The 24,581-nt window shown below is 42.9% G+C and overlaps 1 protein-coding gene across 1 annotated transcript in view; it reads left to right on the top strand.

Annotated features, from left to right (window-relative positions):
- The window catches only part of LOC126190803 (frizzled-7), a 139,461-nt gene extending 116,376 nt beyond the window's left edge, over positions 1–23,085 (top strand). Inside the window, exon 2 of the mRNA XM_049931362.1 lies at positions 18,844–23,085. Within this exon, the coding sequence (XP_049787319.1) occupies positions 18,844–19,367 (524 nt within the window). The 3' untranslated portion in view covers positions 19,368–23,085. The remainder of the gene's footprint in view (positions 1–18,843) is intronic.
- Positions 23,086–24,581: the final 1,496 nt, after the last annotated feature.

Raw genomic sequence — 24,581 nt, 5'->3', positions numbered from 1 at the left:
GAGCCATTTGAACCATTTTATAGCCATCTGAAACGTACAGTTTGGTCGTAAACAGGAGCTTCAACGTTATGATGTTTGCAGAGAGCTTCTGTAAAGTTTGGAAGGTAGGAGACGAGATACTGGCAGAAGTAAAGCTGTGAGGACCGGGCGTGAATCGCGCTTCGGTAGCTCAGATGGTAGAGCACTTGCCCGCGAAAGGCAAAGGTCCCGAGTTCCAGTCTCGGTCGGGCACACAGTTTTTATCTGCCAGGAAGATTCATATCAGCGCACACTCCGCTGCAGAGTGAAAATCTCATTCTGGAGATATATCATTGCAGACACATTTGCTCATTACAAATAATAAAGCTGATCGCTTGGCATAGTACTGTAACTGTTTCCACAAAGACGATACACAGTCAGAAAATGCTCCACCCTTCCTCATTTTCAGTAGACGCGTCTGTTTCACTTCCACTGCCAGAGTCAGATGATTCATCTTCACTTGCGGAATCTGTATCACTTCCATCACTATGACTACCACTATTAGAGTGTATAACACTTTCCCCCCCCCCCCCCCCCATTTACGATCGTCTTCAGCGCTTGGTCCAGTATACCTTCACTTGAAATATATTGCTCTTCAAATTTACTAACGTGCCCACTGCGTTTCTTCCAGTCTTCTTTTGTTATGGAAGCAATTGGTTCATCTGTAGGTGTTACTAAAGTGTCTATTCTGAATGTGACATTACGTTCAAACACTTGACTGTTGCCCATATGAGCATTATAGGATTCAACTCTAGGTGGTATAGAGGAAGTAGTATCACGGTATAACTATGTTCGGTTAGAATACTGTCTATTTTATAAATGATGGACCTAGTGTGTTCATTTTGATCAGTGAATACAACTGGGGTCTCAGCATGTACATGTCTTTTCTCACGGAATTTGATGTTAGAGCACGAATTCGAAACTTTTCGTGACGGGGCGTTACCTGTTACGAGGAAAGTGTGAGATTGTACACTAGGTATTAATCTCTTTTTCCGGAGGTAGTTTTCATAACTTAATAAATCCATGTCGTAATAATCCTCTGTTTTCTGGCCAGGTTTAAACCTTACATATGCATTCGGTACGAAATCGTCCTTCCAGCCAGCGTGGATGATGATCATTCTGCTTCCTGTCGGAATCAATTTCAAAAGACCTTTAGTGAATTGTCACTCCATCCGTATGATGCTGTGTGACGTGTGTGAACATATGTCTCGTCCAGAAGACAATTGGACGACTCTCACGTCTGTTCTGTCGGATAATTTTTAAAGGAGGAGCACATTTTTCCTGATACTACTTGGTTCCTACTTTCCTGTTATTCGCCATCTTCTTCCATGTAAATCCTACAGTGTGATGGATTTTACGAAGTATGTTCATACAGTCTTCGAAATTTAATATACTTCGTAACTTCTTACGAGTGTCCTTTAAAGTGGATCTTCTTTTATCTGTAAAGTAGAAATTATTAATCATGCGGTGAGCGACATACTCATTAAAATAGCTTAAGCTGGCCTTCCAAAATCTGCTGGGCCTTTCCTTGTGCGGTGCTGAAAATGTGGAGGATTTACTTGTGTGGACTATACCGGTTCTCGCTTGATACGCCGAAAGCAAGCAAACGATACGGCAGTTGCTTCGGCAGTGCGTTTCTGTGTAGATTTTAGTATCAGTGGAGCACAGCTTCTTTCTTCATACAGTGGTAGACACTTGCAAGCACTTAGCGTGTTTGACTATGAAGAACTTTGCTCTTTAAATTGCCTTGTACTGTTAGGATCTTCAACTTCTCCCAGAGTACGTAGTGATGCAGCGCTCCGCCTAACTCGATGGCAACACATCCGACGCTGGTGATGAACACATCTTGTGTGGTGTTCACGTCTGTTTGCATAAATGGTAAACGAGTTATGTTACTCCGGCTACCTGCGTTGTGTGCTATTACAAGACAGTCAACGTCTATTGTGTGTTACGTTGTAATGGTGTCATGGTGTCATGTTTACTTGGATGGTACTCCGTGATAGGTTTTTGAAGAGATCTTGAGCAGAGGGAATAGGTTACTGAATGAAAAGTATTTGATGGTGCTTTTTTTTTAAAAAAAAAAAAGGCGTACTGCTGTCCATATCTTCGTAACGAATAGAGTTACAAGGAAGGCAATCATGCTAGTTAATGTGCTCCTGGTAGCTAAACAACGCGTGCTTGATACATGCTGTATTTTGCTTTTAGACAGGAAGTTGTTCGGGAGTGTTCAAGTTACAGGGGGGCGCAAAACAGGCGTTAGAGAGCTTTTCTATTGCAGCATAACACGTGGTGACAGACAATGCGAAATTTATTACAGAAGGTTTTCAAAGTATTTTCCCTCTGCACGAATGACTGCATAGAGCAGTGGTCTTCAAATTTTGTCGCTTGAGAGCCAATACTGGCATCATGGGGCAGAACATCGAACCGCATGTGTATTAAATGGTAAGCTATAAGAATAAAATAAAGGCGCAGTAAGTTTGCCCCCCCCCCCCCCCACAAATACTTATCGTTAAAAGCCAGCACCATCCGGAACACTTCACGTCGACTGTCCTCTGTTGCAGACCCCAAACTGGCGGCACTGTGATTGCCTCCGTCTCATCACTAACCAGATCTGAACCGTATCGACTGTTCCATTTTCAGAGGCCTCAATCATCCCATTTCGAAAGAATATCCACGCTTCACAATCCTGTCCTTCAGCGGTTGACACAGTTGAATTCTGTGAGGGGGAAGGTTGAAGTTTCGCTTTCATTTTTCTCTGGGGAAACCGCCGTGACAGCCTGAGTTGCTGTGCTGCATGCCTTGTTTATATTGGGGGGGGGGGGGAAGGGGGGAGGCGGCGCTCCTCATTCAGTAAAGTTCTCACTCGTTCCATACACTCCAGGATTACAACTGAGAGTGGTCGTCCTGAATGGCTCTTCCTGGGACCATCTAGGATCTTGTCTTTTCAAAATAAATCGCCAACCTGTTGAGAACCGGAAAAACGTTAAGGAAAACCTGTATTAGAGGATGCTTAAATTTTGTCATTCCAGATGTTACTGTTCTTGGCCAATGTGTTGTTTAATGCGCTTCTCAGTAAAGCGCTACTGCAGAATTTACGTAAAATACCTGAACGATCAGCAAACGCTGTTCCAGTGTTACAGTTTCTATCGTGAAATGTGAATTTAGACATCCGTGAATGAGCTATACAATTGTCAGAGATCGCAAGGAGAATGATTTACGGTACGCAATTAAACCACGTTAGACACACTCTTCGTAACACGTATTTCGCGCCATCCTGCAAGTGGAAAACCCAGTTTATGCAGGGGGCTTGGAGTATACGGCCCCCGTCACACTGCACGTTACGAGAATTCCGCGACTGGAACTTCTCGTGGTATTCGAGTCGGAGATTCCCTCGCCGCTACCGTAGTGAAGAGTGAAGAGTGGAGCCACTGTGTTGGACGGCCCCGGCATCCAGCGGTGAGGCTGCGAGGCGCTGCGGCGGGCGGCGTTTTCGTTGAGACGAGATCGGGCGAGTGAACCGGTTCCGCCGCGGCTCTGATTGAATCACTTTGAGTTTTAACGAGGCTCGCATGGGAACTGGCGGGTTACGGAGCACCGCTTTTACTGCCCTTGCTGCATAGTAATGACCGGCCTGTCCCAGTAGTAGTCATTCTCTTTCTCTCTCTCTCTCTCTCTCTCTCTCTCTCTCTCTCTGTAATTTGGAGGACGGGCAAGGTGCCACAGTGGCCTTCGTGCAATAAACACCCTCCGCCTAGCACTACAGTAAATTTTTGAGCAGCTCCGGCACCTTTGCCCGCGGCAGAATCCCCACGCCTCGAACTCCTCGGCTGCCTCATTAATAAATTTTTTAAAAGACTTTAGGACGTACGAGGGTCACTCCAAATGAAATGCACACTATTTTTATAAATATACAGTTTTCATTCTGCATGTGTGAAAGTTTTACAGTGTGTAGATACATTCGCCCCGCTTGTTTTCGAACTTAGTTCAACCTGTTCCCGTGAGTGGCGCCGTCACAGCATGTCTTCAAGATGGCCGCTACACTTGACCTTCCTCGGAAGCAACGTGCTGTCATAGAATTCCTGTGCTGTGAAAACGAGACAGTGGGAAACATCCCCAACAGGTTGAAAAAGGTGTACGGAGATAGTGCTGTCGATCGCAGTACAGTTAGTCGGTGGGCAAACAGGTTACGTGATGAAAGCGGGCACGGCAATATTGAGGATTGTCCTCGCAGCGGCAGGCCTCGTACTGCACACACTCCAGACAATGTGCAGAGAGTTAACGGATTGGTGACTGCTGACAGACGCATCACAGTGAACGAATTGTCGCGCTACGTTGGGATAGGGGAAGGACGTGTTTGCAGAATACTGAATGTGTTGGCGTTGAAAAAGTTTTGTGCCGTGTGGGTTCCCAGGGTGTTGACAGTGGCTCAGAAAGAAACCAGAAAAACAGTATGCAGCGAACTTTTGGGGCAGTACGAGAATGGTGGCTGCATCATTTTTCACCAGAGACGAAGAGGCAATCAATGGAGTGGCATCATGCAAGTTCACCCAAGAAAAAAAAATTCAAAGCCACAGCTTCTACTGGAAACGTTTCGATTCCGAAGGACTCTTGCTTGTGGACATCGTGCCAAGTAGAACCACCATAAATTCTTATGCACATGTGACGACACTGAAGAAACTTCAAGCTCGACTGAGTCGTGTTCGACCACATCGGCAAAAGCAGCATGTTTTGCTGTTGCACGACAATATGTCAGTCAAGAAACCATGGAAGCGATCACAAAACTCGGATGGACAGCACTGAAACACCCGCCTTACTGTCCTGGCCTGACTCCATGTGACTATCATCTCTTTGGGAAACTGACTCTCTTCGTGGAAAGAGGTTTGAGGATGATGACTCCCTCGTGCACGCTGCCATACAGTGGCTCCAACAGGTTGGTCCAGAATTTTACCGTGCGGGTATACAGGCGTTGGTTGCAAGATGGCGTAAGGCAATTGAGAGGGATGGAAATTACGTGGAGAAATGAAAATATTGTTCCTAAAGGATGTATCTACACACTGTAAAAGTTTCAAACATGTAGAATAAAAGATGGATTTAAAAAAAATAGTGTGGATTTCTTTTGGAGTGACCCTTGTGGGACCGCCGAATGCAGCGTTTCTAGGCTGCCCGGCCAGATGAGCGCGCTCGATTCGGGAAAGAAACGCTCCTCTGGGGGCGGAGCTGGGGAAGGGGAGCGTGCCGACTCGAGGGCGAGCCTCGCCGCCGGCAAACCTGTATTTCAACTCCTCCGCGGCGGCGGCGGCGGCGGACGCAGTATGTCCGTGTCACCGGCCGGCCGTCACTCGATCGACAGGTACAGTCGCTGCACCACGGGGGCGACCTCTGCAGCCCGCAGGAGTGCGCTCTCAAACGGCGAGTGTCGGGGAACTTCCAAATGGACCGCCATTTGTCCACGAACGTGCCGACCTATCGCAGTGACGTGCTCGTAAAGGGTAGCTGGCGGTGCTGGCGAAGCGCAAGTAGCCAGCAGCGGTGTACCGTCTGACACTCAGGCCTCGAATACAGCGTGCAGTTCGGAGTACACGTTCAACATTTTGCCTCGATATTCGTGTACAGCAGGGCTGGCCAGAAATTCGGCACGCGTGCGGTGCTCCTGCACATGTGCAACTTCCGGGTCACAGCGTGCACGCCGCAGCCGTCAGCGTTCATGTAGTGCATGTTTCAGGCCCCCACAACCGTGCGAGTGGTCGACTGTGAAGAGCGGACAGATTGAATAGCTGGGCGGCGGCCATTAGAGTGGTAAACTGACGCGCGGAGTTCGAATGTTTATACATCGCTTTTGGTTATAAAATGACTTCCCTTGAGTTAGGTCACAAACATAATGCCTCATTTAAACACGTTACTACAATATACTCTTTAATTTATGAACAAACAACAACTAGTCACTGTTTATGAATTTATCTTACGTACTACATGGAATCTGCCGTAGCTTAAAGTTATGTACTGGTCCCCTAGCATTTTTCGTAGTTCATTTACGATACATGTACGCAAAACGCATCAAAATACTCCAAGATTTGCCCACTATATTAATAGATATTTTGCTTTAGATTTTATGACGAAAAGTGCGTTATATATGGCATAGTGCTTTGGCAACTCACGACGAAATTATCAAGTTTCAACCTAATCTAGACCATGAAAACACTACCGATCAGCCAACTTTCTTCAAAATGATCAGAACATATAAAATGGTATTCTGTCGGTCGGAAATCTAGCCTCCTGACAGCGTGTAACCAGTTTTATAACAGCTGTGGTTTTGAGAAAGGAAACCTGCAAATTTAATACCGTGTTACAAAAACATTTATTAAGCAAGTGCACTGGCATACAAAACAACTTAAAATGTTCACGTATCTGTGAAATGTAATATTCGTTCGTTTCTCGAATTTATATGTACAATTAATCGCTGCACAACTCTTCACCATTGTACTTCTTTTGATTGGAACGTACAGACAGTACAATTACGACTAACAAATACTGTATCTACGCCCCAACAAATATACAACGTTGAATCAGAGTCTTCATAAACAACAATACTACACAACACATCAGACTGACTACAACCACTATAATGGCGTCCAGCCGAAGGTTCAAATTATCCCGCGACTGCAGCGCCATCAGTGAGTCTAGTTATTTTTTACAAGGTCTTTGGCATGTTTCTACGCACAGATGTCGCTTTATCCACTTGCTGGGATACTCTGTACCGGCGAATTCTAGTGCTCTTTGCACAGCTTGCAAACCAACCGTGGGAAGGTATTTAGCGTATTAAACATTTAAAATAGTGTCACAGTCTACTCAATGAGACGTCTACTTTTATGTCAACAGTTTAACCCAGTAAGACAAGTAATACAGTTAACAACCGTGGGTTTTTATTAAGCCAGCTTGACTGACGGCACATAAATACGCGTAATGTTTCTGATATAGGATTTAAAAAAGAGAGCACTTACCGACTTCCAAGGAACCTTATTCATGATTTCAAATAACAAACTAATGCAACGTTTCCTATAACTAATTCTCGGTGCCCTCAGTTAGACCCACATAATTTGTCTGACTGACCTCTGAACAGAATGATAACCGCAGACCTCTGGATGATCACCTGTTATTTCAGTACCATTATTGCTACATCTTTCATCAGTTACGTCTGAAATCTGCATAATAACCGACAATTAGATGAATGTTATGTTTTATCGACTTCAGCTGAGCGTAGGCCTTCACACTTAAAAAAAAAACCTAAATGTAAGTATACATTCGAACAGTCGGTTCAATGGCCAACTTTCCTGATAATAATGTAACATGGAGCAGAATGAGACAATAATGCACAGTTAGTAAACAATTTTTAACTATGAAAGGAATAAATCCAAACACGTTTATCACTGGTCATGAGAAATGATAATCGAGTTGATGTGTGTCATCCATTTTCTTAAGAACATTTAATTTTGCTTGCCGTTCTTCACTGTTGAGTACACTGCCCTCGTCTTTGTGATATGTATTATAGTGTCTTTCAATTGAAAACTTACGCTGGCTGCCTATTATTCGGCGGCACAGCAAACATTGTGAGTTTTCACCAACGGCTACAAAAAAGAATTGCAGTTCCCAGTCATTTTTAAACGACTGAGAACATAGATGTCGCGTCCTTTGCTTTTTCACAGTACCTGCCATTTCTCAGTACCTCTGTTAATGTTACGGTCACCAGGGGTAAACGAGACTGGGTATGTTGTGCTCTTGCTTGTACCACATAAACAGGGAAGTGGAGAGGCCGCCGTTCATTTAGGACACATGTCTAATAACAGATGTCGCTGTCGCACATGTGCAGCACTTCTGCACGACTGCACACTGTGCAGCGTTTGGCCGGCCCTGATGTACAATATGTTCCACAATTACAATTAACAGCAATAGCAGCCCTCGGTCGCAAAGAGAGGAGTCTTTTGATCCAGGTTTCGGCACTGTTGTGAGTACCTTTATCAAAAATAAAACTCTCAAATTGGCGTGTCAAGTTTTAAACTAATAATCAAGCGATAAAGCTTTAGTCGTAAAATTTGTGAAACAGAATACATATTTCTGATGAAGGCACTCACAGCAGCGCCGAAACCTGGGTCGAAAGACTCCTTTTTTTGCGGCCGAGGGCTGCTATTGCTGTTAATTTTACTGTGTAAACGGTCGATGACCACGCAGGCATATTCAAAATGTTATGCTTCACAATTCATGTTACACACATCTAGTGGTTGTAGAGGGGACTTGGTAGATCGAGTCTTACATTGGAACCCATGTCTGGAAACGTCATCCAGTGACGCTACAGAGCGTCGAATTTATAGACGCCGGCGCTTGGAAATCTATGTAATTACAGGGTAATTCCGTGATGATGATACAAACTTTCTACGATAATGAAGAAGCTAAATGTATCAATTTAACTTACGGATCCCTCTAGCACAAAGGAAAGAGTCGAAAGCTATAAGTGAAAACCGTTCTGATTCCTCTGATAGTGGAATACGTGTACCGATACTGTTGTTGTTCTTAACTTTCGGATGTGGTGGTATGGACCAAAACAAGGAAATGTCTTGTAACCATACGCTCTAGAATGCATACCTTCCCTAGTGTGAAACACATGTCTACTGATCAAATTCTCGTAGCTCTTTTTAGAGCGCATGTTTACTAGTCATTTTTTCTTGTTTTGGTCCGTACTCCATCTATGAGAGTTGCCAACCCTACAATCTTAGCAACGACATTACCGGTACATGTATTCCACTGTGAGAGATATCAGAATGATTTTCGCTTGTATCTTTCGACTCCATTTCCGAACCAGGGACTCTTACCACAAATTAACACATTTATACTTCTACGTCTTCCTAGAAAGTTTGTAACATCATCACGGAACCACCCTGTATGTACACTCCTGGAAATGGAAAAAAGAACACATTGACACCGGTGTGTCAGACCCACCATACTTGCTCCGGACACTGCGAGAGGGCTGTACAAGCAATGGTCACACGCACGGCACAGCGGACACACCAGGAACCGCGGTGTTGGCCGTCGAATGGCGCTAGCTGCGCAGCATTTGTGCACCGCCGCCGTCAGTGTCAGCCAGTTTGCCGTGGCATACGGAGCTCCATCGCAGTCTTTAACACTGGTAGCATGCCGCGACAGCGTGGACGTGAACCGTATGTGCAGTTGACGGACTTTGAGCGAGGGCGTATAGTGGGCATGCGGGAGGCCGGGTGGACGTACCGCCGAATTGCTCAACACGTGGGGCGTGAGGTCTCCACAGTACATCGATGTTGTCGGCGGAAGGTGCACGTGCCCGTCGACCTGGGACCGGACCGCAGCGACGCACGGATGCACGCCAAGACCGTAGGATCCTACGCAGTGCCGTAGGGGACCGCTCCGCCACTTCCCAGCAAATTAGGGACACTGTTGCTCCTGGGGTATCGGCGAGGACCATTCGCAACCGTCTCCATGAAGCTGGGCTACGGTCCCGCACACCGTTAGGCCGTCTTCCGCTCACGCCCCAACATCGTGCAGCCCGCCTCCAGTGGTGTCGCGACAGGCGTGAATGGAGGGACGAATGGAGACGTGTCGTCTTCAGCGATGAGAGTCGCTTCTGCCTTGGTGCCAATGATGGTCGTATGCGTGTTTGGCGCCGTGCAGGTGAGCGCCACAATCAGGACTGCATACGACCGAGGCACACAGGGCCAATACCCGGCATCAGGGTGTGGGGAGCGATCTCCTACACTGGCCGTACACCACTGGTGATCGTCGAGGGGACATTGAATTGTGCACGGTACATCCAAACCGTCATCGAACCCATCGTTCTACCATTCCTAGACCGGCAAGGGAACTTGCTGTTCCAACAGGACAAAGCACGTCCGCATGTATCCCGTGCCACCCAACGTGCTCTAGAAGGTGTAAGTCAACTACCCTGGCCAGCAAGATCTCCGGATCTGTCCCCCATTGAGCATGTTTGGGACTGGATGAAGCGTCGTCTCACGCGGTCTGCACGTCCAGCACGAACGCTGGTCCAACTGAGGCGCCAGGTGGAAATGGCATGGCAAGCCGTTCCACAGGACTACATCCAGCATCTCTACGATCGTCTCCATGGGAGAATAGCAGCGTGCATTGCTGCGAAAGGTGGATATACACTGTACTAGTGCCGACATTGTGCATGCTCTGTTGCCTGTGTCTATGTGCCTGTGGTTCTGTCAGTGTGATCATGTGATGTATCTGACCCCAGGAATGTGTCAATAAAGTTTCCCCTTAATGGGACAATGAATTCACGGTGTTCTTATTTCAATTTCCAGGAGTGTATTACATATGCCGGCTCTCTGTACCGTCGATGGATGACGTTTCCACACATGGATTCCGTGTAAAACTATCTACCAACTCCCTCTATAATCTCTAGAAGTGTGTAATATGAATTAAAAAATGTCATTATTCAACTACTACAGTACTTTTAAAGCTGATTTTTATGAAAATATTTTATTATGGAAGCATTTTTAAAGCTAAATCTATGAAAATGTAAACTTGGCTTCTCAGAACTAAAAAAATAAGCGTTGCACGGTGTTCTTTTTGTTTTTTTTTAATTCAACCCCTTTGGGTGTGAAACGGGGATGAAAGTTTTTATGGAAATATTTCATAGCACAAGCATTTTTGAACCTAAATTTATGACAATTTGTATTTAGCTTCTCTGTTAGAAATGAATCATACACCTGTCACTGTTTCTGGAAATTCAGCCCCTGTGGGGGTGAAACAGGGTCAGTCTGATTCACTGACCCACCATCGCCCAGCCCAAACCGTTAAGGATAGGAACTTCAAGTTTTATCCGAAATTCCACTGCTAATTGGGTGAAGTAGGGGACGAAAGGCTTTTTGAAAGTAAATCTGAAAATAAAATAAAAAAGTTAAAACTAATTTTACGAAAATTAGCATTTCACTTCTAGGCTAGATGTAACGAAATAGTTGTTAGGGGATGAAATTTGCTATGGATATATCTCCACGAGAACGGAAAAGGCATGACTGACAAAAACTTTGGACTCAAACTGCCAGAATCGCTGTTTAGTCAGACGTACATTCGGATAATTAATTAGCGTGTGAAGCTTAGAAGGGGTTGCCGTTTTGTGAGTAACATAAAAATACAATTAATAAAAACGAAACAAAAAAATCTCTGCAGCCCATACAGACGGTCTACATGAGCGAAGCGGGATGCGCTAAGCTAGTTGAGGATATTTAGCCACTTTATGGGACATGTGCTTTTTCAGTAGACTGGACTACACTCCTTGAAATCGGTGATAAAATACAGAGAGTGGAAGGTTATTTACAACTTACGCAGAAAACAGACTGCAGTTGTAAGAGTCGATGAACATGAGAGGGAATCGCTGGTTGAGAAGGGAGTGAGACAGGGTTGTAACCTGTCCTTTAAGGGAACGTAACTCATCGATGGAAGAAGTGCTTACAGAATATTCGTTCGAATGGTCCTTGAGTGTAGTTCACACGTGTAGGACCTTCACCAAACTGTAATAGTAGAAGAGATGAAGATCCGCCAAAAAGAGACGCGTCTTGTTGTAGGATCTTTTACCCGGCGCGGGAGCATTTGCGGAAGAGTTCAACAAACTCCACCGCCCGCATCTCGTGGTCGTGCGGTAGCGTTCTCGCTTCCCACGCCCGGGTTCCCTGGTTCGATTCGCGGCGGGGTCAGGGATTTTCTCTGCCTCGTGATGGCTGGGTGTTGTGTGCTGTCCTTAGGTTAGTTAGGTTTAAGTAGTTCTAAGTTCTAGGGGACTGATGACCATAGATGTTAAGTCCCATAGTGCTCAGAGCCATTTGAACCAACTCCATTTTTGAACAAACTCCACCGGCATACGTTACTAGAGAGGCGCTGTGCTTACGCAGGGGTTCGCTACAGAAATTACGAGAGCGAACGTTACGGAAAGATTTTGGGTGGGGATATTACTCCGTCCCACATACGTCTCACGAAATGACAACGGTGAGAAAAATCAGAGAAATTATAGCCCTTACAAAGGTTTACAGACAGCGATTATTTCGATGCGCTATTCGCAACAGGACACTAGACAGGGGTGGGGGGGGGGGGGGGCGCGTTGGTACCAGTAGTACTGCTATAGGAGTATGGGGGAATGTACTGCATGATAAGCTAGCTACGAGAGCAGCCCAATCACGGAAATCAGTTAAAACAAAGAAAAAACTAAGAGAAGGATTTAGAAACAAATGGGGCGATTGTGTGGCAAAGAAACAAAAATGGGGGGGAGACACATTCACGCAAAACCATATTCTCTTACGAGCCGCCAAAATCATACCATTAAGCTACCACTATCCCCGAACTTTCGAACTTTACTGCTTTACACTTAATAGGCCATGGAGCAGTGAAAGCCTGTTATAAATGGTTAAAAAATAATAGATCAAGCTCTCTGCGGATGTAATAGAGGAAAGCCAACTACTGACCATGTGCTTTTCAGCCTGTAGTAATTTAACGAGAGAGAGAGAGAGAGAGAGAGAGAGAGAGAGAGAGAGAGAGAGACGTTTTCAGGGAGCAACTGGTAAAGGAAGACGATGGCCCATCAGTAAATCATGGTTCATAAATTAACAACGGATGTTTAGAAATTTTGCAATTCAGTAAGATTGACAGTTGTGTGACAAATCTTCAGCGTCACCCATAAATTACCGCATACCCTGAAAAACATGTACATATGCTAGAGTACTGACAGATTGGTAACGGAAGACGTAGATATGAACGTGGTGTTTCAATTAATTGTTAAATCTGAATATATTCTAATTTCGTATTTGGGATGAATAAATGAACCTGCATTAATTGTGTTACCTTTGTTAATGTTAAACTCTGCTGATAATACTTTAAGTTGGCCGCCCTACGTAATATTACACTGTAATGGAGGATGTTAAATAAATAAAACAATCATATCGACCGGCCAGAGACATGTTGCACCTGTTCCTACGGAATTCCTTTCATAGATCTTCTTTTAGCTTCATTTCACTGCACAATTCGTTGACTCCTTTTGGAGAAAGGATCATAGGTTTTCGGTGTACAAAAATATGAGTCAATCTGATCAAAAATTTCATTAACTTCAATAAAGTTATTTAACGTTCCCAGATAGATAATTTATTTTATAGCTGTCATACTACTAATAGGCTTATGTACCGGTTTAATAACTGCCGGTTCCAACCCAGTTAACTGATCTACAGAAACATAAATGATTTCACTATGGTCCAAACCCAGAGATCTATGCGGATAAGCGAAAAGCTATCTGTACCTTACGTTTTATGTGGGTACTCCACTTTTGGCTGCTCCTGGGTAATTTACAGTATTTACCATTTGCAGCTATTTGAGGACAACAGCGTAATCGAACACTGGTTGATTTCTTCCCAGCCAAACTGACGAATGTCAAGTCAGTCTCAGATATCTCCTTTCAAATGTAGGTATTTGCAGTGTGAAGACGTCTTGCATCAGTAAAGCTATCTTCAAAGAAATTAAAGAGAAATGAAAGGAAGGCCGTCAACACTACATGCGATTCAACATGAAGACCGACCGGCCGCCGCGTCATGCACGCAATCTGGATGCGGTGTGGTGGGGCTTGGGGTCACACACCGCTCGCCAATTCTTACACTGTGGCTCGTCAGCTGGCGTCGCTAAGCTGGTTGCACCCGTCGTCATAGAATATGAGGAAAGAGTGATGACTGGTATTTACGATAATTAAATAAATTATTAAATAAAATTATGTTACTGAGCGTCAAGCTAAATGGCACTACGAAATGATCACACTCCACTCCCGTTGTTTCCGCGATAATAATTGTCAGAGATCATACTCTTGTCTAAATTGACGCACAAGCAATATGTACCAACTGTGGAAATTATAGATATGATTGCATATGTCGTACCTTAGCAACGGTGAAGCCTTACCTGGAATTTAATATTGTGCGCGGGGTGGATTTCATCCGGGTTCATCTACGCCCTTTTATGGCGGTACACATTAAATGTATGCCCAATTTCGAATGCGGACAATCAGCTGTAGAATGGAATGACGAAAATGAAAATTTGTGCCGGATGGGGACTCGAACCCGGATTTCCCACTCATTATGAGCGATCGCCTTATCATTTGGCTACCGTGCAAGACTCACGGCCAGACCAAAACTTCCGCATGTCGTCAACCATGCGTCTACAACCTGTGCTCTTACATCCATTATGTAGCCTATATTCCCGTACAGGTGTGACATTTTATTTGAAAGTCGTTTGCCTTGCCCGTTGTCGGCGGATAAACACGACATTGCTGTGCCTGTGTTAATTGTGAATTACGATGCAAAGTTCCTTTGTGCATGGATGAATGTCCAAAGGAACTTCGTATCGTATTTCAGAACAACACTGGCACTGTAGTATCGTATTTTCTACGGTAGTCTTTTATGCTATTTAATAAAATCGAGGGCAGCACTGCAAAACGTGTTGTATTTTAAGACAATCTGCTCTTCGAGCAATTTGATTATATGATACATGAAGCAACAGGAAAGTTTTTGTAATTGTAGCACCATTGAAGGTAAAAAAGTGGCAACTATAGGTACGCTTTAACCCTTGCAGATGTTTGCGCTTGGAAGGATTTCGCTTATCCGCACAGTTCCCTGGTTATGGTGCACAGTGAAATCATTTAGTTGTCTGATTGGATTGGATTGTTTGGGGGAAGAGGCCAAACAGCGAGGTCATCGGTCTCATCGGATTACGGAAGGACGGGGAAAGACGTCGGCCGTGCCCTTTCAAAGCAACCATCCCGGCATTTGCCTGGAGCGATTTAGGGAAATCACGGAAAACCTAAATCAGGATGGTCGGACGCGGGATTGAACCGTCGTCCTCCCGAATGCGAGTCCAGTGTGACAACCACTGCGCCACCTCGCTCGGTGTTAGTTGTCTGAGGAAAACCATACTTAGTCGGAGCCGGCAGTTGTTATACCGGCACATAAGCCTATTAGCAGTATGACAGCTATAAAATAAATTATCTGAATCCGTAAAGTGATACCAGATGCAACAGACATGTCGAATGTTTGTTTGCATTTCTCATTTTTCTTTTCCTAAAGCTCCATAATCAGGCACGGAAACAGCAGTTTGCCGACTGGACGCCATGTAATTCTTTGCCACTGGCTTCACTTGGACGCAGTATTGGCGGAGGAGGGAGGGGGGGGGGAAGGGAGTGCTCTGCACACCGCTCTCCGCCTCCCTGACCTTGGGCTTGGGGAGGCAGGTCTCACTCATGTAGCTCCGTTTGGATTTTATGTGGTTGTTCCACTCTTGGTTACGTCTAGGTATTTTACAGTATTTACCGTTTTCAGTGATTTCAGGTCAATACAGTAATCGAACATTGCTTATTTCTTCATATAATTATGCGCAGTGCAATACATTTATTCACGTTCAGAGTCAACTGCCCATCCCTGCACCAGTTGTCGATCTTCTGCAGGTCGTCCTGCATCGAGCTACAGTCTTCTGGCCTTTCATCTTCCTTGTAAACATCATCTTCGTCCTCCGTGAATAGTCTCATTGAGCCTCTAACGTTATCAAAGGGACCGTTAGTTAACAGTAAAAGCCGTATCATTCTTCCTGAGGGCTCTCCTGAAATTTACTGTGTCGATTTGTTCCATTAATTTATTTTTATTTATTTATTTATTTTCACGTCAAGTTCCGTAGCACCAAATTGAGGAGCAACTCTCCAAGGTCATGGAACGTGTCAGTACATGAACTTACAACATAAAAGTAATAACAGATAAAAATAAATGTTCATGAACCTGAAAAAAGTCAGTCCATCAGTAAACGCTATCAGCAATACAATAAGAATCAGCTTAATTTTTCAAGGAACTCCTCGACAGAATAGAAGGAATGACCGATGAGGGAACTCTTCAGTTTCGATTTGAAAGCGCGTGGATTACTGCTAAGATTTTTGAATTCGAGTGGCAGCTTATTGAAAATGGATGCAGCAGTATACTGCACACCTTTTTGCACGAGAGTTAAGGAAGTCCGATCCAAATGGAGGTTTGATTTCTGCCAAGTATTAACCGAGTGAAAGCTGCTTATTCTTGGGAATAAACTACTATTGCTAACAAGAAACGACAATAAGAAATATACATATTGAGAGGCCAATGTCAAAATACCCAGACTCGTGAACAGAGGTCGACAAGAGGTTCGTGAACTCACACCACTTATTGCCCGAACCGCCCGTTTCTGAGCCAAAAATATCCTTCTAGAATGGGAAGAGTTACCCCAAAACATAATATCATACGACATAAGTGAATGAAAATAAGCAAAGTAGACTAATTTACGTGTCGAAGTATCGCTCACTTTCGATACCGTTCGAATAGTAAAAATGGCAGTATTAAGTCTTTGAACAAGATCCTGAACGTGGGATTTCCACGACAGCTTACTATCTATCTGAACACCTAGGAATTTGAACTGTTCAGTTTCACTAATCATATGCCCGTTCTGTGAGATTAAAACGTCAAGTTTTGTTGAATTGTGTGTTAGAAACTAAAAACTGAGTCTGTGATTTAACGTTAGTTTATTTTCTACACGCTATGAACTGAGATCATGTACTGCACTATTTGAAACCGACTCAATGTTGCACACAACATCCTTTACTACCAAGCTAGTGTCATCAGAAAACAGAAATATTTTATAGTTACCCGTAATACTAGAGGGCCTATCATTTATATAAATAAGGAACAGGAGCGGTACCAACACTGATCCCTGGGGCACCCCGCACTTGACAGTACCCCACTCAGATCCCACATCACAGCCGTTATCAACATTGTGAATAATGACCTTTTGCTTCCTCTTGCTGCAGTAAGAGGTTGTGTTGAGTTCTGTCGGCCAGAAAGTGCTGAATCCAACTGCAAATCTGGTCCGATACTCGGTTCGCTAAATGACAGTGGAGAATTGTGTCGAATGCCTTCCTGAAGTAAAGGAACACGTCATCAGGGTGAGCACAGTGCTCTGTATCTCGTTGACGAACAGAGAGTGCCGAGTTTTGCCCGATCTGTGTTTGCTAACTCCATGGTGTATAAAGGGAATTTTCGTTCTCCAGGCCCAAAGAGAACTCATCCATAGTGTATACCGGGTGATCGGAAAGTCAGTATAAATTTGAAAACTTAATAAACCACGGAATAATGAAAATAGAGAGGTAAAAATTGACACACATGCTTGGAATGACATAGGGTTTTATTAGAACGGAAAAAAAACAAAGTTCACAAAATGTCCGACAGATGGCGCCGGACAGCAAAACGTCAGTGACTGCGCATGACAATCGTGTATAAAAGGAGCTGTAATGAGAGAGAGAATCAGATGCGCCAGCAGTCGCAGCATGTTGACGTTACCTGAAAAGGCGCTTTTAGTGAAGCTGTATTATCGGAATGAGGAATGTGCTAGTTCAGCGTTACGATCCTATCGCCATAGGAAGGGGATTCGAACGGGTAAAGGTCCGTTGACAAATGCAGCTGTGGCGAGAATGATTTCAAAGTTGGAAGCCACGGGTTGTTTAGACGATAGGCCCCGTAGTGGCCGACCGAGCACAAGGCGCAATGCTGCTGAGACAGTTCAGGAAGAAATGGAGACTGTAGCGGGTTCGCCTATGCACGAGGAAGACAGCGCTCGTGCAGTCGCACGTCGCACCGGCATCCCATAGACTACTGTTTGGCTGGCACTGAGGCGCACCCGCCGATGTTATTCGTACAAAATCCATCGGCATCATGAACTGTTAGTTGGCGATCGGAGGGCATTTGCGGTGCGGGCGTTTCAAAAGATGGCAGAAGATTACGATTGGTTAACTAAGGTATTGTGGACCGACGAAGCTCATTTCACGCTCCGAGGGTCTGTCAACGCCCAGAACTGCGGAATTTTGGCTACCGAAAATCCTAGAACTGTCGTGGAAACTCAATTGCACGACGAGAAAGTCACGGTATGGGTTGGATTTACCACATCTACCGTTATCGGGTCTTTTTTCTTCGAGGAAATGCATGATTCTGGTTTCGTAACTGCTACCACGACGGGTGAGAGGTACGCCGATATGTTACAGAATCGCATCATCCCCAGCCTGGCTGATAAACACCTGCTGGAACGTACGATGTTTATGCAGGATGGCGCTCCACCCCATATTGCTAGACGCGTGAAAGATGTCTTGCGCGCGTCGTTTGGTGATGATCGTATGTTCATCCGCCACTTCCGTCATGCTTGGCCTCCCAGGTCCCCAGACCTCAGTCCGTGCGATTACTGGCTTTGGGGTTACCTGAAGTCGCAAGTATATCGTGATCGACCGACATCTCTAGGGATGCTGAAAGACAACATCCGACGCCAATGCCTCACCTTAACTCCGGACATGCTTTACAGTGCTGTTCACAACATTATTCCTCGACTACAGCTATTGTTGAGGAATGTTGGTGGACATATTGAGCATTTCCTGTAAAGAACATTATCTTTGGTTTGTCTTACTTTGTTATGCTAATTATTGCTATTCTGATCAGATGAAGCGCCATCTGTCGGACATTTTTTGAACTTTTGTATTTTTTTGTTCTAATAAAACCCCATGTCATTCCAAGCATGTGTGTCAATTTGTACCTCTCTGTCTACATTATTCCGTGATTTATTCAGTTTTCAAATTTATACTGACTTTTTGATCACCCGGTATTGCCCCCCGTAACAGAGCTGTGTACAGCTGTAAACTGTAGTGTTGGCCACTGCCTACGGTGTTGACTACTTGTTCACTGATGGCATCCCGTCCGTCCTCTGTTCCAGGTGACATCCTGAGCGGCGTGTGCTACGTGGGGGTGTGGGACGCAGAGTCGCTGCGCGGCTTCGTGCTGGCGCCGCTGTTCGCCTACCTGGTGCTGGGCACCGTGTTCCTGATGGCGGGCTTCGTCTCGCTGTTCCGCATCCGCACCGTCATGAAGCACGACGGCACCAAGACGGACAAGCTGGAGAAGCTGATGATCCGCATCGGCGTCTTCTCCGTGCTGTACACGGTGCCCGCGCTCGTCGTGCTCGCCTGCCTCTTCTACGAGCAGGCGCTCTTCGACAGCTGGATGATGACCTGGAGCCGCGACATGTGCTCCAAGAGCGGCAAGTACGCCATCCCGTGCCCGCCGCCGAGCCCGGACCCGCCCCGGCGGCCCGACTTCGAGTTCTTCATGATCAAGTACCTCATGGCGCTCATCGTCGGCATCACGTCCAGCTTCTGGATATGGTCCGGCAAGACGTTCAACAGCTGGCGGGAGTTCTTCCACCGGCTGCAGGGCAGGCCGGCCCAGGCGTACGTGTGAAGGCGGAATTCTCTGCCCCTGTTACAGAGAATTTCATCAATGCAGAGGGGGAAAGGGTTTTCATTGAAAACCCTGGTGACCCATCTGGAAGGAGTACAGCACAGCATCTGTTTGCGTTACTATTTACAAATTAGCAGATATCCTCTTATTGTAGCTGGGAAGACACTTTCTCAAACGTCTTCACTTGCAAAAAGTGCTGTGGTCATTGTAAATTTTCTGTTTTGCACGAGTCACGAAATGTTATAGTGCTCGACAGCTCATTACTCAGTTTCCCCTAAAAGATGAAAATCGTTCCTTTTCATATGTACAAAACGTGTATTGCATCTCTTATTCTTTCTGTACATACCGACGTAGCTTCCTGTGTAGCTTCCCAGAATTATACTGTACCAGTGTAAAAATGGCTGTAATCTTGTTGTCAGTGTTTCTGTGTTTGTTCAGGGTAAGTGGAAGTGTGAAGAAATTACATGCCCTGCCATGCAAGGCATGTGTGTCTGGCAGTGAGGTTAGTGCTGTGGCCAGCTCTGCTTCACGCAATCCAGTGGGGGCTAACAGCATACTTAACACACATCGTATCGGGTAAACCCTCGTTCTTCTGTAATATTATCTTCTATGACTAAGGAAGGTGAGGGAGTGTCGATTGAACGTGCCTCGGCAAATGACCCGTTGTTGCTCCAATCACCTGCTTTGACTGGTGGGTATACAACTCACATCCAACAATTATGTATGTTACAATTTGTATGTTCCTGTAATTATCATGTGTGTCTACATGTTTAACAATGTATGTGCATGGCAAAATGTAATTGTGTTAGTGCCCTCACCATTTTACAAACAATCCTTATCACTGTCTGCAATGCAAACTTTAATCAGAATTATGGCATGGCCGTCTGGCAGTATTATGAAATATTTGCAAAGATTTAACTCAAAGTAATTCGCCGGGCATATGAAAATAAGTTTCCAGTCACTTTTGCAGTATTTAAGCTATTCTTTGGTTAGGTATGTTGCAATCATTGTTGCTAGTATCCTTACAGACGGGCAAACCAATTAGTGCTACTACACATTCTCTTTATCATATGTACAATCATTTTCACCATATAGTTGCTTTATTTGTCTCAAAAATATTCTGTGCAATGATGTATCCTCTGTGCTTACGAACAAAATATGTTCTGATGAAGTAGTTCATTCTTTTTTATTGTTTCTCTTTGACACAGATTTTCCTTTCATTTTGATGGGCATTTTAAAGCTTCAATATCATCACATTGCTCTTGTCCCACTAGTATTGATGAATAAATGTGCTTACAGAAATAAAAGACTAATCATGGTGGGAAGGAAGGGGACAAACATTGTAAGACTGAAAATGGAAAGGTTTTGTATGATGTCATGAGCCCCCCTTTATTTGTCATTTATCTTTTGATAGGGGAAGATATATTCCAATCCAGCGTAATCCTGATACAATAACTTCAACCCTCTGTTAATCAGATACCTGCACGAAATGTTTTTGTGACTTCATTTATTAGAATTTCTCAACATTTTGTTAAAATCCAGTGGTACATGGAAAACGTTTTTATACTGCAGCAAATACATAATGTTAAGTGTTTTTGTGATAGTTTTACGTGCAAGTCACAAGCAGATAGTTACAAAGAAGGATTTGTGCTATAGTATTTTAATGCCTGAAAATTTTCAATTGAGAAAACACAAAGCTGGATTTGAAAGTCAGAATGTTATTGCAGTGGATTAGTGCATTCACCAGGAGCAACTTCATTGTAATTAAGAAGAGAATTTATGGTAGAAGTATATAATTTATCTTATTTATTATACACATCTGGTTTCACCAACTAAAATTTACAGGTGTGCCACAGATTGACGTGTAACTCATAGCTTTATGAAAGCCGACCATTTGATACAAACTGCATTATTTTATTATCACACAAATATTTGGTAATTAGTCAAATTTTAATGAACTGCATAATTATGAGGGTTAATCATGCCTACAAAATCTGTTAAAGAAGAGTAAATATATGTTCAATGTTAGTGGTTCTGCTGATGTCAAGGTTTTCAGACAGATGGTTACAGTTAATATTTTGTATAGAAAGAAAGGTGCATTAGAGTCACAAATATATTATTTAGATTTTAGTTATTAACAGTTCTGAAATTACTGAATGTAAGTTAATTTCTGCCAGCTTTTCCAGCTGCAAAGCCTTATGTTTTTGAAATAATAGTGCCTTATTTCAGAGTATTCTGGAAGATTAAAGTACAGTTCAGGTAACTTTTGTTGAAAATTTAGTGAAGAGCTGCATTTTAAAGCAAAAGTAGTATTTAAATTTTTGCTGATACAATGTATTTTTAAAATACTATTAACTATGAAATGTATATATTGTTAGATTTTTAAAAAAACAATGTGTCTTGCCATATGATACTGCCAGTTTCAGACTTTTTTACCATTACAAGGCATTGCTTTGACTGTAGACTCACTATAAATTTATAATACATTTGAATTGTGATTGTTAGTATCTGACAATGTACACATTGATAAATTTTATAATTTTTTGTATACATTATTTTTTGTCTTTTAATGTATGCCTAAAAAGCTATATATCATTAATATAATTCCAAAAGTAGTCAGAACATTCACACATATCTTTGTTTATTTGGAGCATTAAATTTGCAAACGTCAGGACTAATTAGATTCTCAAGGCATTAATTTCAAATTTATCTGTGTAAGTCGCTGGTTTATTGGGGGACTGGAAGGGAGCACTTATAGATATTGGCAACGTTTTACCCCAAATTAGTACAAAAAAATCATTTCACTGCCAATAGCTTTTACTTTTTTGTATCAACTTGCCTTTAGTTCAGTGTTTAAGCTTTCAGAATTACTGTTTTCCCTTTATATGTCAAACAAAATGCTTATTGCATTTCATGTGAGGGTCAGTATCCTATAAGGAACAACTGGAACAAATATCTGCCAAATTGTAGCATTCAGAGAGTGATTTCTTTTTGTTTCCTTGTACCTGTGATGGACTGAAGAATCCATTGCTTAATGGTTATTATCTGTACAGTACTCCTCTGCTTGTATTGATGTTTTACACATAATACCTCACTTGTAAATATAATGTATATACCATGTATATTCAGTGTAAAAGATGTTACAATATGCATGTAAAAATGTGTTCGATGTGTGTGTGTATATATGAAACAATATAGTGCATAAACAATTGTAAAGTATTTAAGTTTCTAAAACACATAAAGCACTGTATTGTAATTGAACTTAAGTATTTGTCTTCTATATTTTGTTTTAAGTCTCTCTGTTTCTGTCAGACTATAATTTACAACATAAATAAATATTTATTTAATACTATTATGTACATCTGTAGAATGCAAGTCGTATCCTCAGATGATTTCACACTACTGCCCAGAATACGATAAACTAATTGTTATTAAATAACAGCAACAAAACAATACATTATGTATTTTTAACAGTGGCTTGTCTAGTCTCATTTCAAAATCAATAATTATATACTTGTTTAAACAAATGTAAAATCTTTTATAGCCATTCAGAACTTCTTGTCATCAAGTCACACTTAATCTCAAGTGGCATTTTATTAAAATTACTGTTTTATAGCTCTTAGTCTGACTCAATGTTCCTTCTTGTCTTGTATTATTTATATGAAATTCTCTGTTTTTTTTATTTCTGTTAAATCTATAGACAAGACCATAAAAATAAACTTGAGCTGTATGTTGGAATATTGTGTTTTTTTCTTGCAAATTCCCGATTTCTCATGATCACAATAAGCCTGATGGAATTAAAAGGGAAGTAAAAATACAAAAATGAGATAAGATGCCCTTCTATGGAAAGGAAAACACAAAGTGGCAGTAATTTTATCATCATTCTTTCTGCAAGCACAGGGCACACCATTGTGATTTCTACAAAAGAAATTAAGGTAAATCTCTCCGAAACTTGAACCCAGCCATTTGTAGGTCGTCAGTTTCTAGTTTCATCAAATTAACTTGCGTTAGACTGGAGGAAAAAATAAATATGCACACACACAATTTGTGAAACCTCAATTTGGCCCGAAATGGCAGAAGCCCATTATAAAATGGAGCCCAGAGCATGTTGTTTATTAAGAACCAGTGCTGCTCAACAGTTACTCGCATCAATTAGATAATGTACTAGGCAGGCTCCTCAGTGTGCCCATTCCTCTACAGCTTACTTGTATTTAATGTTCAACATACAAATAGAAAGTTACCAGCAGCAATGTGAAGGGGTAACGGCCATTCATATGGTATTAATCACAGCAAGTGGAGATACTTAAAATGAAATGTTGACACTGTGGCTGATGGAAAAGGGGCTGCTCCCCTGAAGAGATGGGGTAGTGCAGGAGATTGTGTAAAAACCCAGTGTGCCCCCTCTCCCTCTCCCTCTTTCCTGACGAGGCAACCGTTGGTTGCGAAAGCTAGAATTTTGTGTGTATGTTTGTGTGTCTATTGACCTGCCAGCGCTTTTGTTTGGTAAGTCTCATCATCTTTCTTTTTAAATATATATATATATATATATATATATATATATATATATATATATATATATATATATATTTTCGAAAATTGTGGTTATGTATATGTCAACACTGAATATAACATGCCAACAGAGATGTTCCTAGATTTCAGTAGACCTACACCACATTAACCAGTACATCATAACTGTAAATTTATTGACTAGCTCAAAATTATGTACAATATTGCAAATACAAGATCCTCCTGCAACATAAAATGCTTAATCACATTATCCCTACATACTGAAGGAGAGTATAACAGAGTTCCAATTTGTTTGTGAATCAGTCTTTCACTCACAGATCACCTCATTTGAGGGCTTCTCAGTTCAGAACACGTTTAGCAAAGATTTTAATTCTGAGCACAAATGAAAACTCAGAATTTCAGTCTATGCCCAGTACAGAAGAAAAGCAAGGTACAGTGTTGCCCTGCCGTAAACTTCACAGTGGTTTGCAGAGTATAGATGTTGGCAGTTCATACTGAATCAAGAGAAGGTTTGGTGTGGAGCAGATGTAGCCTAGTTTCAGTTTTGCTTTTAACATGTAATGAACGCCCCCCCACTATTACAGATGGTTACTTTTGTAAAATCTAAAGAAGAGGTTTCAGTCTTTTCAACCAAAAGAGAAATTTGATAGGTTCTATTTTTTTAAGAAGTTACACTTGTACGATTTG

This window comes from Schistocerca cancellata, chromosome 6 (assembly GCF_023864275.1).
Source record: "Schistocerca cancellata isolate TAMUIC-IGC-003103 chromosome 6, iqSchCanc2.1, whole genome shotgun sequence".
Lineage (NCBI taxonomy): Eukaryota > Metazoa > Arthropoda > Insecta > Orthoptera > Acrididae > Schistocerca > Schistocerca cancellata.
This window is presented reverse-complemented; position numbering and strand designations above follow the sequence as displayed.